The sequence below is a fragment of the Rhinatrema bivittatum genome, chromosome 8 (assembly GCF_901001135.1).
Source record: "Rhinatrema bivittatum chromosome 8, aRhiBiv1.1, whole genome shotgun sequence".
Lineage (NCBI taxonomy): Eukaryota > Metazoa > Chordata > Amphibia > Gymnophiona > Rhinatrematidae > Rhinatrema > Rhinatrema bivittatum.
In genome coordinates, this window is record NC_042622.1 from 167,388,944 (window position 1) to 167,406,104 (window position 17,161).

The following is a 17,161-nucleotide window of genomic DNA, read 5'->3' on the forward strand; positions in this document are numbered from 1 at the left end:
GGACGCGGCCAGGGCAGGTGAGCGGGGGCTGGGGGAAAGTTTGCCGTCTACCCTTACCCCCTGCCTCTAACGCTGGGGTAAGGGTAGGCGGTAAGTTAGCTGGGTAAACGCGTGGCAAAACGGCAGGGTAAAAAAGCGATAGTCGGGGCGCGCGTTACTGTATGGGAGGGAATAGCTAATTCGCTCGTTTACATTTAATATACATGCCGCGGGCGGAAGGGGTCACCCGGGGATTTTAAGAGGCGGTAGGGATGAGTTAAAGGGGATAGTGTATCACGGGAAGGGCTAACGCGGCCGGAAAGTGAGTAGAAGGCGAGTTAGGAGCAGGGTAACCGCGGTTGCACTTTACTGTATCGATCTGATAGTTCTCTGCTTCAACGGCAGGGGGGATGATGAAAAGATGATTTATATTCAGACAACAACCAACAAGGACTGAGTTGCACAGACTGGATAAACATGCATGGGAGTAGCTTGCTATGACGGCGGTTACTACCCCTAGCCAATTAGCTAGATACTTCACTTAGATGCAGCTCCAGCACTGCTAACTACATCGATGGCGGGGGTGGAAGGGAAATAGAACAAAAAAGTCACTTACAAGGGACAAGAGTAACAGATAAATATGGGGGGAAAAAAAAGTGAAAGCTTGCTGGGCAGACTGGTTGGACCGTTTGGTCTTCTTCTGCTGTCATTTCTATGTTTCTATATGTTTCTATATTCAGTATATGCATGTCTGTCTATATGAATCTGTATTTCTATGGTTATTCATGCCCACGTGCTCATACCTGTGGTGGGATGATGAGTGTGCATGTTGGCAGCTGCCAGGTGGGCTGGAAATTAATTACTACACTGAATTGAGAATGGAAGGTTATTTTCTGACCCCCAGACACCATTTTTCTGTTTCCCACATTCAGCTGAACTTTATCCTTGGACTTACCTTGGACAGGGGCAGGACCATGAATGCTCCACCACCTCCTGACTCCACAATGATGGCAATGAACTTGGGATTAACTGCACAGAAGGAACTGTCCCAGGTCACCTTGGAAACACGAATGTCCTCGTACATCTGATCCGTTTTCAGTGGCTGTCCAAAGATGTGTCGGAACTTGCTCTGCCGCACCACCCTCCGGCTCATTTTGTTTGTGCTCGAACAGGAACAGGATGACAAAGAAGGGAGATGAGCAGCTAAGGGCAGCAAGCCCTGCTGAAAGCCTGCATCAGGGAGACAAAGGGATAGAGACTGTGAGAGAGAGAGAGAGAGAGAGAGAGAGAGTTGTGCAGAGGGGTCTCAGTACTGGAATTGTAAGGGGTGATAAGGAGGAGTGAGGTGCATTAGCAAAGCTGTGCATGAGGATCTCAGTACTGGAACCCAGCTCTGCCGATACCTCAGTTCTGACTAGTAGCACCCCCTGCTTTTCCAGTAATGAGAATCCCCCACCCTTTGCTAATATACCTCACTCCCACCCTGCAATACCCCTGCTTTCTAGTATTGAGGACCACCCCTCCCTACACATCCATAACTCTGCAAATGCACCTCACTCCTGCCCTGCAGCACTCCCTGCTATTCTAGTACTGAGGACCCCCCTCCCCACACATTCACAGCTCTGCCAATGCCCTTCACTCCTGCCCTGCAGCACTCCCTCCTATTCCAGTAGTGGGACCCCGTCCACACTCACACACACACAGCTCTGCCAATGCCCTTCACTCCTGCCCTACAGTGCCCTTTGTTTCAGTCCAGACGCTCACCCACAGCTCTGTCAATGCACCTCACTCCTGCCCTTTCAGTACTGACAGCCCCACATACCTCTGCCAATGCAAGTGGCTATGCCCTTGGGTGAAAGATTCCTCCTGTGACTTCAAAGCCCCAGCATCATGCATGACAAATTATCCTAAGCACTCGATTTTAACTCTTTCCTGCTATCAGGTCGAAAACCAGTGTCAGGAGGTAATACTCAGCGGATCCTGGAAATTTAAACTCCTGATACTCACAGTGTCCCCAGAATAACAGCACATTGAGGGCCTGCATGACTTAGTGAACCTTAAATCCTGAGGCTGAATAGATTTGGCATGATTTCATTTTAATCATTACACTTGCCTGACCTAAGGCCACTGTAGCTAGAATTCCAACTTAGCAGTTCCCTTCTGCTTCTCTCCCCCTTCCTTCTGTACTAGAGGCCTGGTAATAAAACTGTGTAGACAGGCACCCATGTACAGGGCAGAGGTCGGTCATGTCAGATGAAGCTGATCATTTTCTTTGATTGGGTGACCAGAGAGTTGGATCAGGTGACAGTGTTAGATGTAGTGTACTTGCATTTCAGTAAGGCCTTTGACAAGGTAGCCTAGTGGTTAGAGCAACGGGGAAAGCCAGGGTTCAAATCCCACCGACATGCCCTGATACCTTGGGCAATTTACTCTCCATCACCTCAGGTACAAACTTGGGGGCCGATGCAATACCGTGTGCAGCGGCTAGCGCACGGTTTAACACGCGTGACCATAACCCCCGATGCAATAAGGGGATTAGTGCATCCAAAATGCGCGTCCAAATCGCTGCGTAGCTAATAGCACTCATCACACGTAAACTCCATGTAGACAAGGCTATTAGCTGATGCCCACAATGCAAAAAAATTTCCCACACGACCAACGCACCTATTGCAATGTGGCAAATGTTATGCCAACCCCATGGCTCAAGGGCACATTGAAAAAAAAAAAAAAGAAAAATCCTGCTTTCTGTGATTCCTCCTAATAGTATCATTGCGATAGTAAGTAGGAGGAACCAAATAAAGCAGATTTAGTTAAAAAAAAAAAAAAAAAAAAAAAAAAAGCTTTTGGGAAAAAAAATTCTGGATGCCGAAAATATACACACACACAAGATACACAGCCAAAGCCATGAATCTTGTGCGTGTCTATGCCGGTAGCGGGAGAAAATGGATGCTCGTAGAATGAGTGCCCGTTTTCCCAACCCGCACAAATTTTCCCTAGCGCCTCCTGTTTGTGCAACCCCTTATTTAAATATTGCATCGCAAGCCCAGGAGAGGTGGCTGGGCACGTGTTAGGAAAGTGGGTGCTCAACCCCGAGTGCCTGTTTTCTGCGCACAAATATTGCATCAGCCCCCTGGTTTGTAAGCCCCCTGGGAATAATAAAAAACCTAGAGTATGTGCATGTAATGCACTTTGAAGTGCCACAAAAGGCAGAATATTAAAAATAAAAAATAAGTTTTGGATAGGTGACTTTTAAATAAATGCACTGCCCTTGGAATGAGCCCTAAAGTGACTGACTGGGATACAAATTGGTTGAATAGGAAGTGAGAAAGGGTAGTGATAAAGAGTTCACTTTGAGGAGAATGGGGCTGCGTGGATTGGTCCTTGGTCTGATTCTTTTCAGCATTTTTGTAAGTGATCTTACGGAAGCACTGTTTGAAAAGGTTTACCTTTTTGCAGATGATATCACAATCTGCAACAGGGTAGCCATCAGAAAGATGTTGGAAAACATGAGGAAGAATCTAGTGAAGCTTAATGAATGGTCTAAGATCTGGCAACTAAGATTTAATGTTAACAAATGTTAACCCTACAACACCTAAAACCTTTCCTTTCCCCCCAAGGATTTCAGAACAGTCCTCCAACTACTCATTTTCTCCAACCTGGATTACTGCAACTCCCTACTATTCAATTTACCTCTCACCACCATCCGACCTCTCTAAATCCTTCAAAACACAGCCGCCAGAATACTCACAGGAACAAAAAAATATGATCACATTACCCCAACTCTCATCTCTCTTCACTGGGTCCCAATAAAACAAAGGATAGACTACAAAATACTATCCATAATACACAAAATAATATATGAAAAACAAACAAATTGGCTAAGTGCTTCCATAGAACTCCACTCACCAAAAAGAAATCTCCAATCAGCTAACAAAGGACTTTTAAAAATTCCACCTGCGCGTCACAAACTCACCTCAACTCGGAAAAGAGCTATATCCCTTGGAAGCCCCGAACTATGGAACTCCCTCCCAACTGAACTGAGAACACAACAAAATTTAAAAACCTTCAAAAAAGATCTAAAAACTTGGATGTTCACCAAAGCCTTCCAAAACACCCTATGACTCTATGCCACATTTTCCCTCCCCACTGGCCCAAATAAACATACAGAACCAATCCAAAACACGTAAGTTAACCCGTACAATTTAAAATCCAAATGATGTTTAGAACGACTAAAATAACTTTGTTAACAAGCATATGCATTTTTTGGACACTCTGTTAAACATCGAAACGTTGTAAACCGTTGTGATGGCGAAACTGAACGACGGTATATAAAACTCGATAAATAAATAAACACACAAACAAACAGAATAATGCATTTAGACTGCAAAAAAAAAACAAACCCAAAGGAGAGGTTCAGCATAGAGAATGAAATTCTTCTAAGCATTAAACAGCAGGACCAAGGCCGGTGCAAGAGCATTTGGACAATCACACTCACCCTCAAACTCCAATTTACCTATTGGCAGCAGCTCCAGCACAGCGCTCCCTCCTACAGTACAATGCTCTCTTCTTTGGCAGTATTTGCTCTAGCAAAGCATCCCTCTGGGCCCCTTGCTGGAAGGATTTGCCATCCCCAACATTTTGGTGCTTTAGGCAACTGCCTAGTTGGCCTAATGGAAGCACCAGCCCTGAGCAAGACCTGTGGGTGATCGAATCAGGTGATCTCAAAGTGGCCAGACAAGCGGATAAGTTGACGGTAAAAGCCAGAGAGATGCTTGGCTGCATAGGGAGAGGAACGGTCAGCAGAAAAAGGGAGGTGATAGTGCCCCTGTGTAGATCCCTGGTAAAACCTCTCTTGGAATAAATACTGTGTACAATTCTGGAGATCGCACCCTCAAAAGGATATAAACAGGATGGAGACGGTCCAGAGGGTGGCAACTAAAATGGTCAGTGGTCTTCATTCTAGAGCACATGGGGATAGACTTAAAGATCTAAACATGTACACCCCAGAGGAAAGGGGAGATAGGGGAGATATGATAGAGACATTTAAATATCTCCATGGTTTCCATGCACAGATAATGGATCTCTTTCAATGGAAAGAAGACTCTAGAACGAAGGGTGCAAGAGGGTAGATTCAAAAGCAATCTTAGGAAATATTTCTTTTCAGAGAGGGTGGTGGATGCATGGATTGACCTCCCAGTGGGACGAGCACAGGGGCTATCTGAGGGGGAGTGTTTCCTTTCCTAGGGAATGCACTGTACTCTTGGTTTATAGAAGGATTGGCCCAGATTGTGAGGTAAAGAGTGGGCCAATGGCTCGGGGCAGTACTGTGCCATGCACTGCTGGGCAGAGGGATTTGGGTTCGGGTTGGCTAGGGCTGAGGATGCTGCGAAAGCAGCGCTCACATCCACTGGGGGAGGGATTCCCAGGTATCATACATGGGACTGCAAGATCTGGAAGGAGCCCTGCAGTGTGCACCTGCCGGAGGAGTCGTTCTGAAATGGTTGGACCCCTGGAAACTCAAAGGAGGTGGAGGAAATGGTGCAAGCACCAAGAAAAGAAGAAATTAATTTTACTGTGGAAAGCAAAACTGCAGAGAAACAGAGGTTAATGAATAAAAAAAAAAAAATCTATGGTGTGCGAGCCTTTCATTGGATGAACATAATACATTTCTTGGCAAGCTTTCCTCAGAATTCAAATTCTGACCTGAGGGAGGGAGTGCAGATCCCACAGCTCCTCCAGACCTGCAGGAACTTAACTATGCAACTAATAAGCTCTCACCTTTCTCAACCTTTAGTTCTGTGCATTGGAGGAGGGTATCGCAAGGGGCCGAGTGACTCCAGTAAAAGCGAGGCCAACAGTAAAAAAAAACAAAAAAGAGGGAGACAGCTCCCCCAAACCACATCCCTGGGACGGGGCAAAGTTTAGGGGCAGAGGCAGAACCCAGGGACAGAAGCAGAGCTCAATGCTGGAGGAAGGGGCAAGGGGGTACGGGCAAAGATCAGGGGCAGGAGCAGTGGGGCCTTTGGGCCTGCGGCGGGCGCAGGGGAACGAACCGAAGACGGCAGAGTCACTTTCCTAATATAGAAACGTGCGACGGGAGCCGGAGCCCCGGGCTGGCACCACCACGGGCGGGCGGGCGGTCCCCCTCCCCCTCCGGGCGGGCTGACCGCGCTGCCACGAGGCCGCTCCCCGAGCTCGCGCCGCTCCGAGCGAGGCCGCACGGGACTGGCGCGCGCCGCTTACCTCCCCGAGCCCCCGGGGCTGCTGGCTGGGCGGGCTGCGGCCGGGCTCGGCGCTGTTCTGTCCGACGCAGGAGGCTCCTCTCGCCCGAGGAACAGCTGCTGCTGCCATCAAAATAACCCGACAACTGGGAGGGGAGGGCGGGAGAGGGGAGGGGAGGGCAGGGAGGGCGAGCAGCTTTCTGTGCACGGACTGGACAGCCGCTCACACATCAACCTCTTCGCAAAAGTAGCAGAATGGATCCCATTTCAGCCTCTCCAGTGATCCATTCTAAAATCTCAGTGATCGCATCCCTTCTCCCGTGATCCAGTCTACCATTACCCAGGGAGCCCACCCCAACCACTCCAGTTATCATTCTACAATCTCCCAGCAATCCAATCTACCATCCTCCACTGATCCTAACCCAGTCTCTCCCGCCATCTCATCCCAGCATCTCCCAGAGATCCAGTCTACCATCTCCCATTGAGCTCACCCCAACCTCTTCAGCGATTCCAATGCAGCCACTCCAGTGATCCATTCTAAAACCTCCCATTGATCTCATCCCAAATCCAGTGATTCAGTCTACCATCTCCCAATGACCGCATCCCAGCTCCTCCAGTGATCCATTCTACTATCTCCCAATGATCCCAACCCAGATTCTGCAGTGATCCCAACCCAGCATCTTCCAGAGATCCTGTCCTAGCCTCTCCAGTGATCCACTCTACCATCTCCTAGAGATTCCATCACAGCCTCTCTAGTGATCCATTCAACCATCTCCCAGTGATCCCATCCCACTCTCCCCAGGGATCCATTCTATTTCACAATGATCCATCCCAGCCTCTCCAGTGATTCATTCTACCATTTCCTAGGGATCCAATCTCAGCCTCTCCAGTGCTCCATTCAACCATCTCCCAGGGATCCCATCCCATTTTCTTCAGTGATCATCTACCATCCCTCAATGATCCCATCCCAGCCACTTAAGTGATCCATTCTACCTTCCTCCAATGATTACAACAGTTTCTGTAGCGATCCCATCCAAGCATGTCCAAGAGATTCTATCCCACTCTCTCCAGTGCTCCATTCTACCATCTCCCAGTGATCCCACCACATCCTCTCCAGTGATCCAGTCTAATCTCCCAATGAGCCCATCCCAGCCTCTTCAATGATCCATTCTACCATCACCCAAGGATTCTATCCCAGCCTCTTCCGTAACCCATTCTACCATGTCCCAGTGCTTATCCCTGCTTCTCCAGTGATCCATTCTACCATCTTGCAATTATCCCATCCCAGGAATCTCATCCCAGCTTCACTAGTGATCCAGTCTCCCACCTCCCAATGATCCCATCCTATCCTTTTTAGTGATCCCATTCCAACTTCTCCAGTGATCCAGTTTTCCATCTCCCAGTGATGTCATCCTAACATCTGAGATCCCATCCCAGTCTTTCTAGTGATCTAATCTTTTTAAATTATTTCTTTATAGAATTTTTCATATTAATACAATGCTAATAATCAGGAAAAGGTAGGAATCATACAAATGTGCACCATAAATTCAAATAAAAGAAAAAAGCAGTAGATTTATCCATCCTAAAGTCCACATAATGAGTAGGGATCAAAGAAAATAATAAGCAAATATTCATCAAATTCAGTGCTGCATTGACCAAACTATTTAAATAAGAACATAAGAAATTGCCATGCTGGGTCAGACCAAGGGTCCATCAAGTCCAGCATCCTGTTTCCAACAGAGGCCAAACCAGGCCACAAGAACCTGGCAATTACCCAAACACTAAGAAGATCCCATGCTACTGATGCAATTAATAGCAGTGGCTATTCCCTAAGTAAATTTGATTAATAGCGGTTAATGGACTTCTCCTCCAAGAACTTATCCAAATCTTTTTTGAACCTAGCTACACTAACTGCACTAACCACATCCTCTGGCAACAAATTCTAGAGCTTTATTGTGCACTGAGTGAAAAAGAATTTTCTCTGAATAGTCTTAAATGTGTTACTTGCTAACTTCATGGAATGCCCCCTAGTTCTTCTATTATTCGAAAGTGTAAATAACCGATTCACATCTACTCGTTCAAGACCTCTCATGATTTTAAAAACTTCTATCATATCCCGCCTCAGCCATCTCTTCTCCAAGTTGAACAGCTCTAAACTCTTCAGCCTTTCCTCATAGGGGAGCTGTTCCATCCCCTTTATCATTTTGGTTGCCCTTCTCTGTACCTTCTCCATCGCAACTATATCTTTTTTGAGATGAGATGACCAGAATTGTACACGGAATTCAAGGTGCGATATAGAGGCATTATGACATTTTCTGTTTTATTAACCATTCCCTTCCTAATAATTCCTAACATTCTGTTTGCTTTTTTGACTGCTGCAGCACACTGAGCCGACGATTTTAAAGTATTATCCACTATGATGCCTAGATCTTTTTCCTGGGTGGTAGCTCTTAATATGGAACCTAACATCGTGTAACTACAGCAAAGGTTATTTTTTCCCTATATTCAACACCTTGCACTTATCCACATTAAATTTCATCTGCCATTTGGATGCCCAATCTTCCAGTCTTGCAAGGTCCTCCTGTAATGTATCACAATCTGCTTGTGATTTAACTACTCTGAATAATTTTGTATTGTCCACAAATTTGATAACCTCACTCGTCGTATTCCTTTGCAGATCATTTATATATAAATTGAAAAGCACTGGTTCAAGTACAGATCCCTGAGGCACTCCACTGTTTACCCTTTTCCACTGAGAAAATTGACCATTTAATCCTACTCTCTGTTTCCTGTCTTTTAACCAGTTTGTAATCCATGAAAGGACATCGCCTCCTATCCCATGACTTTTTAGTTTTCTTAGAAGCCTCTCATGAGGGACTTTGTCAAACCCCTTCTGAAAATCCAAATACACTTCATATGCCGGTTCACCTTTATCCACATGTTTATTAACCCCTTCAAAAAAGTGAAGCAGATTTGTTAGGCAAGACTTCCCTTGGGTAAATCCATGTTGACTGTGTTCCATTAAACCATGTCTTTCTATATGCTCTACGATTTTGATCTTGAGAATCACTACCTAAGTTACTCAGCACTATTGGTTTTATCTAACAAAAACATTCTCTAAATGGGCATAAAAAATAAAAATAAACTTATTTTCTTGAGAACTCACCAGGCATTTACAAGGATGTTTTAAATAGAAGGGAAGCCCCTAAATCTATAACGTGCTGCTTTAACTGCAAGAAAAGCTTCCTTCTAAATTGAATTTCTCTTGCAACCTCTGGGAAGATTTGTATACACACTGACCTCAGAACACTTCATTTTTATACCTAAAGTATTTCCTAAATACTAGATAGAGTCAGAAGAAAACATAACTAGTAGCATAGACCTGGACTCAATAGTATCCTGTGAATCTTGTAAATAAACCAATAGATTAGGATTAGCATTAGGCTCAAGTATATTAACATTCCCATCCCGATCACTTGCAGAAACCTTATCTGGCAAATTATAAACATTTATATAACAAAACATCCTTCTGAGGGGAAAAATGGAGAATCTCAAAAGATTTCTTGAAATGTTTACGTACACTTATTCATCTGGACTTGGGAAAATTTAAAAAAAAATGCAAATTCAGAGATCTCAACAAATTCTCAAGTGATTCATTCTTTCTATACAGAAGCAAATTGTCTTTAATAATAGACATCAAATGTGGACTGAAACTTGGATAAGTCAGATTTTAATTCAAGAAGTTGTTGCTCAGTCTTATTAGTTCTAGATTCAATCACAAAAACTTTAACTGTGACTCTAGCAGAGAAAGAGCATAGGCTTCAAAAGTGCTCATGAGAGATGATTCAGTTTGTTTAACCACTTTCCAAATGTGCCTGGTTGGTTCAGGTCCACCAGCAACCACACAGACCTGTCCATGTTTCTGATGCCACCCTTTGAACCCATTGACCCTGAATTCAGGGACGGCCTAATATCAATATCAACACCCGTTATCCCAGTAAACTGGTATAAATATACTGAATAGCCAGTAAACCAGTATAATCACATACTGAATAACCAATATTACTATTAAAAATAGCACATTGACAAAAATTATTGGTTTTCCCGAGGAAATTAGGGTTGACGGGTTTATCGCCATAGGAGCCTAGGGTTCAAAGGGTTAAAGTGATCTCAGCCGAATCTATATCAGACTCAGTAATTCTCACTTTCCGGACATTCCAGGCAAAGGAAACAGGCTCCAACACTGTTTCTTGTCACGTTGGACTGGGGACGATATGTGAAGCAGGTTGAACAGCTTCCTTAACAGTTAACTGATAAAAAAAAAAAAAAGGTGACTGATAAAATAAAAGCTAAAAGAACAGCGTGTAAGAAATATAAAAGATCCCAAAGGGAGGCTCACAAGGAAGAATATCTGGTGGAACTGAGGGAGACGAAGAAAGTAATCAAGAATGCAAAAGGTCAAGCAGAAGAAAGGATTGCCAAGGAGGTAAAACGAGGTGACAAAACATTTTTAGGATACATCAGAGAAAGGAGAAAAGTCCAAAGTGGTATAGTGAAATTGAAAGGTGAAAAGGATCAATGTGTAGAGAGGGAGACGAAGAAATGGCAGAAATATTAAATGAATACTTCAGTTTGTTGTTCACTAAAGAGGACCCTGGAGAAGGACCATCGCTAGTTAACAAGAAACTGGAGGGGAGTGGAGTAGATGAAACTCCGTTTACAGAAGAGAATGATTGGGAAGAGCTAGGAAAACTGAAAGTGGACAAAGCCATGGGGCCTGATGAGGTTCATCCCAGGATACTGAGGGAGCTCAGAGATGTGCTGGCGGGTCCGCTGCATGACCTGTTCAATAGATCCCTAGAAACGGGAGTGATGCCAAGTGATTGGAGAAGAGCGGTGGTGGTCCCACTTCACAAGAGTGGGAGCAGAGAGGAGGCTGGAAATTACAGGCCAGTTAGACTCAACTCGGTGGTGGGAAAAGTTAGGAGTCGCTGCTGAAAGAAAGAATGGTGAACTATCTACAGTCAGAAGATTTGCTGGACCAGAAGCAGCATGGATTCACCAGGGGAAGGTCCTGTCAGACAAATCTGATTGACTTTTTTGATTGGGTGACTAGGGAATTGGATTGAGGAAGAGCGCTCGATGTCATCTACTTGGATTTCAGCAAAGCTTTTGATACGGTCCCGCACAGGAGGCTTGTGAATAAAATGAGCAGTTTAGGAGTGAGTGCCAAGGTGGTGGCCTGGATTGCAAACTGGTTGACGGACAGAAGACAATGTGTGATGGTAAATGGAACTTACTCTGAAGAGAGAGCGGTGTTAAGCAGAGTGCCGCAAGGATTGGTGTTGGGACCAGTCCTGTTCAATATCTTTGTGAGCGACATTGCGGACGGGATGGAAGTTAAGGTTTGTCTTTTTGCAGATGATACTAAGATCTGCAACAGAGTGGACATGCTGGAAGGAGTGGAGAGAATGAGACAGGATTTAAGGAAGCTGGAAGAATGGTCGAAGATATGGCAACTGAGATTCAATTCCAAGAAGTGCAGAGTCATGCATATGGGGTGTGGAAATCCGAAAGAACGGTATTTGATGGGGGGTGAAAGGCTGATGTGCACAGAGCAGGAGAGAGACCTTGGGGTGATAGTGTCTAACGATCTGAAGTCGGCGAAACAATGTGACAAGGCAATAGCTAAAGCCAGAAGAATGCTGGGCTGCATAGAGAGAGGAATATCTAGTAAGAGAAAGGAAGCGATGATCCCCTTGTACAAGGCCTTGGTGAAGCCTCACCTGGAGTACTGTGTTCAATTCTGGAGACCCTATCTCCAAAGGAACAGAGACAGGACGGAGGTGATCCAGAGAAGGGCGACCAAAAAGGTGGCTGGTCTTCAAAAATGACTAAATATGTATACCCTGGAGGAGAGGAGGAGCAGGGGTGATATGATACAGACTTTCAGATACTTGAAAGATTTTAATGATCCATGGTCAACAACAAACCTTTTCCATTGGAAAAAAATCAGTAGAACTAGGGGTCACGATTTGAAACTCCAGGGAGGAAGACTCAGAACCAATGTCAGGAAGTATTTCTTCACAGAGAGGGTGGTGGATGCCTGGAATGCCCTTCCGGAGGAAGTGGTGAAGACTAAAACTGTGAAGGATTTCAAAGGGGCATGGGATAAACACTGTGGATCCATAAAGGCTAGAGGATGGGAATGAAGAGAAGAGCCATGGGGGTGGCTTGCTGGAATGGTGGCTACTACCTGGTGATTACTACCCTTATTCAATAAGCCTTCATACGGTTAATGCAACTCCAACATTGCTCTATGCTTCAACAGCAAAGGGGAAATGTGGAAAAGAGGATTTGCATTCAGACAACAACCAACAAGAACTGAAGTACTCAGTCTGGGTAAACAAATAAGTGTGGGGGTAGCTTGCTTATTGCAGCGGTTACTACCCTAAACCAATTAAGCCTAATACTTCACTTTGAATGCATATACAGCGTTGCTCTCTGCTTCAACAGCAGGGGGAAATGTGTAAAAGAGGATTTACATTCAGACAACATCCAACAAGGCACTGATCTGTGCAGACTGGATAAACAAGCATCAGGGTAACCTGCTTGATGCGGCGGTTACTACCCTTAACCATTAAGCCTTATGCTTCACCTTTGATGTAACTCCAACATTTCTCTCTGCATCAATGGCAGGGGGTGGCAGGAAATTCGAATCAAACAGTTACCAACAAGGGCCCTGAACTTGGTGGTCGGTGAAACAGATAAGTATGGGAAAATAAGTGTGGGAGCTTGCTGGGCAGACTGGATGAGCCGTTTGGTCTTTTTTTGCCATAATTTCTATGTTTCTATGTTTTAACTCCCTATTATTAGAGCAAGGGAATTCAGGCACTGAGCAGAGGAAAAGGTACAATATGGACCAAAGCCCTCTCAATAGATTCAGTAATCCCAGGACCCAAAAATGTTAAAGCAGGTGGAGGGGAGGGGTTTGCAATCCCATGAAATTAATGATGTTTCAAATGTCTCCCTTGTCGAGTCCATAGAAAGGACCCATTCAGATCTTAAAACATGTTGGTCCATTGGACCTATTACTGGGATCGAGGTCATGGGGGAATCTGTGGTCTTCTCTTTCCTTTTTCTGCCCATGAAGATATTAAAAAAGAGAAATCTGGTATAAGGGGTACACCCCTTTCGCACAAGGCTTCTATGGCTGTGTGCCATAGGCAGCAGATTAAATAGCCCCAGGACTCTGGTGATGTCAGAGCTTGCAAGGCATCACTGTATCCTCTGCCATTTGAGGCTGCTATCGGGAAAGATGTAATGACCCAGAAACTACTCCCCAATGCATGCATTCAAGCAGCAGCTATCTGGAATGTTGTCTGCAGCACAGAGTAATATTCCTTCCTCTACTGATCTATTCTAGCATCTCCCAATGATCATGTCCCAGCCTCTCCAGTAATCTATTCTACCATATCCAAATGATCCCAACTTAGCCTCGCCAGTGAGCCATTCTATGTCTCAATAATCCCATTCCAGCCTCTCCAATGATCCAGTCTACCATTTCCCAGTGATCCCATTCCAGCTTCTCCAGTGATCCCATACCAACATCCTTCCAGTGATCTCATCCTCTCTCTCAGAGATCCTGTCCCAGTAGCTCCAATGATCTATTCTACCATCTCTCAATGATCTCATCCCAACTTCTCCAGTTATCCAGTCTTCCATCTCCCAGCAAGCCAATCACAACTTTTTCCATGATCCCATCCCAACATCTCCCAGAGATCTCTTCCCAACATCTCCAGTGATCCCATCTCATCCTCTCCAGCGATCCCATCTACAATCTCTCAGGGATCCCATTCCAGCCTCTACTATGATACATTATACTAACTCCCAATGATACCATCCCAGCATCTCCAGTGAGCCAAAGAAAATTAGTTTCTTACCTGATAATTTTTGTTCCTGTAGTACCACGGATCAGTCCAGACTCCTGGGTTTGGCCCCCCCTCTAGCATATGGAGACCATTACAACGCTCCACCTATAAATAGAATGGTGCCACCTACAGTCCGGCAGTATTACTCAATGTCAAAGCAGAATATCTCATCAAAACCTCTTGAACTATGTACAATAACCCTTTAACAAGAAAAAGAAATAATTGGTCCACTTAACCCTCCTGGGAACGGAACCTGTAGAACCACTTGAGGACAGACAATCGCAAATTTCTTCAGACCTAAAAATTAATTACATAATAACCGAGCGGACTCTTCCTTACTTCCATGCCTCTGACGGGCGGGACTCTGGACTGATCCGTGGTACTACAGGAATGAAAATTATCAGGTAAGAAACTAATTTTTCTTTCCCTGTATGTACCCGGATCAGTCCAGACTCCTGAAATGTGCCAGAGCTACCTTACCGGGGATGGGATCCGGAGAGGCCCTCTCGAAGCACCCCTTCTCCAAAACCATCAGAACCTGGTGCTTGGACATCCAGTCTGTAATGTCTCACAAACGTATGCAAGGACTTCCACGTAGCAACCCTGCAAATTTCTGGTACTCTGCCCAAGATGCCGCATGCGAACGAGTAGTCCTTAGACCAACAGGAAGAGATCTACCACGAAGGAGATAGGCCGAGCTAATAGTCTCCTTCAGCCAGCGAACTATGGTAGTCTTGGAGGCCATCTGACCCCGCCTTGGAGCCACTCCAGAGCACAAAAAGATGGTCGGAAACACGAAAGTCATTTGTAACCTCCAGATAACGGAGCAATGCTCTGCGAATGTCCAGCTTCCGCAAATCCCTGGACAAGGGATCCAAATGGTCTAATTCCACAAAAGCCGGAAGCTCCACTGATTGGTTGATATGAAAGGAAGAAACCACTTTCGGGAGAAAGGAAGGCACTGTCCATAATGAAACCCCTGACTCCGAAATCCGCAAAAAAGGTTCTCTACAGGAAAGAGCTTGGAGTTCCGACACTCTACAAACTGATGTAATGGTCGCCAGAAAGACTACCTTCAAGGTAAGATCCTTCATAGTCGCCCTCTTCAAAGGCTCAAAGGGTTCTGAGCATATAGCCGTGAGAACTAAATTTAGACTCCAAGACGTACAAGGATGCCTCAGCGGAGGAAGCAAGTGCTTTGCTCCCCTTAAGAAACGAGCCACATCTGGATGTGCCGCTAATGCTACACCTTGCACAGAGCCATGCAAACAACCAAGAGCCGCCACCTGCACACGGAGGGAACTGCACGACAAGCCCTTGGACAGACCAGCCTGAAGAAAACACAGAATATCTGACACTGAGGCCTGGGTAGGAGAAACATCTCGGTCTAAACACCAAGCCTACCCTGAAGGAGAGGACGAAACGCTTGTAATGCTAACCATACCGCTCGGGTCTCCAGACAATTGATCGACCACTGTGACTCCTTTGGAGACCAAAATCCCTGTACAGATTTCCTCCGGCATACCACCCCCCCAACCAGAGAGACTGGCATCCGTGGTAACCACTGTCCAGTCGGGCACCTCCAGGAGAACTCCACGAGTCAGATTGCCAGTTACCAGCCACCAATCGAGACTAGACTGCACTGCATCCATCAGTGGGAGAGGAAAAAGAAACAGTTCGGAGACGGGATTCCAGCGGGAAAGCAATGCGGACTGTAAAGGCCGCATATGAACAAAAGCCCAGGGAACCAGTTCCAAGGTTGAAGTCATTGAGCCAAGAACTTGCAAGTAATTCCAGACCCTGGGAGGATGCTTGATTAACAAGGCTCTTACTTGAGCCTGCAATTTGGAAATGCATTCTGTGGAAAGAAATGCCCTGCCATGCTGTGTGTCGAATAGAGCCCCCAAATACTCCAAGGTCTGAGAGGGCACGAGCCTGCTCTTGGATAAACTGACCACCCAGCCCAGCGACTGAAGTAGCTGGTGTACCTCGTGAACCTCCAACAGGGCCAGTGGTTCCGACTTCACTCGAATCAGCCAGTCATCCAGGTAGGAATATACTAGCAGCCCTTCCTTCCGGAGATGGGCTGCCACGACTACCATTACCTTGTTGAACGTCCTGGGCATGGAGGCCAGCCCAAAGGGCAGCGCTCGAAACAGAAAATGCTGACCCAGTATCGCAAAATGAAGGAACTTCTGGTGATCCGACCAGATGCCTATATGAAGGTACGCCTCCGTGAGATCCAGGGATGCCAGAAACTCTCCCTTTCGCACCAAGGCAATGAATGACTGGAGCGTTTCCATGCGAAAACGTGGCATCCTGAGGCATCTGTGCACTCATTTGAGATCCAGAATGGGCCAAAAGGATCCCTTCTTTCTTTGGCACCAAGAAGTAAATGGAATAACGGCCCTTCCTTCTTGCCTCTGGAGGTACTGGGAAGATGGCTCCTAACTGTCGCAGGTGCTGCAAAGTTTCCTGGACCGCTCTTTGCTTAGTTGCGTAACCGCAGGGAGAGATGAGAAACCTGTCCCGAGGACGCCGTGCAAAATCTAAAGCGTAGCCTTGTCTTATCATGGCCAGCACCCACTGGTCCAATGTTACCTTGGCCCATTCCTAAAAAAATAGGGATAGTCTGCCCCCTACCACAGGCACCGAGGAATGGACCGGCACCCCTTCATTGTGAAGACTTAGCTCCCCCGAAGCAGACTGGGAATTCCCTGCTCTGCCGAATTTTCTGCCACAGAAAGACTGGGAACAGAACTGCTGTCTAGTTGGTGCCTGACGAAAAGAAGAAATGGGCGCTCTAGCTGGCCGGAAACGGCAATTCCCTCTGAATCTGGCCCAAGACGAGAAAGCACCTCGTGACTTAGGTCTGTCCTCCGGCAGCCTATGGACCTTACTCTCTCCCAGAGATTGAAGAAGATCTTCCAAGTCCTTTCCAAAAAGCAATCTACCCTTGAAGGGCAAAGAACCCAGCTGCGCCTTGGAGGACACGTCCGCCGACCGGTTTCTTAACCACAAGAGTCTCCG

General features: G+C 46.0%; 1 protein-coding gene across 5 annotated transcripts in view; it reads right to left on the reverse strand.

Annotated features, from left to right (window-relative positions):
• Nucleotides 1–6,389, reverse strand: part of CORO6 (coronin 6) — a 59,437-nt gene extending 53,048 nt beyond the window's left edge. Inside the window, exons 1-2 of one of the 5 annotated variants that reach the window (XM_029611473.1) lie at nt 6,223–6,389; nt 935–1,209 (exon numbers count right to left, since the gene is read on the reverse strand). In XM_029611473.1, coding sequence (XP_029467333.1) covers nt 935–1,132 — 198 coding nt within the window. In that variant the 5' untranslated portion in view covers nt 1,133–1,209; nt 6,223–6,389. Of the gene's footprint in view, nt 1–934; nt 1,210–4,492; nt 4,859–5,757; nt 5,867–6,222 lie in introns of those variants that run through there. The other 4 variants (XM_029611471.1, XM_029611470.1, XM_029611474.1 and 1 more) reach the window with 4 other exon arrangements.
• Between the last annotated feature and the right edge of the window lie 10,772 nt (nt 6,390–17,161).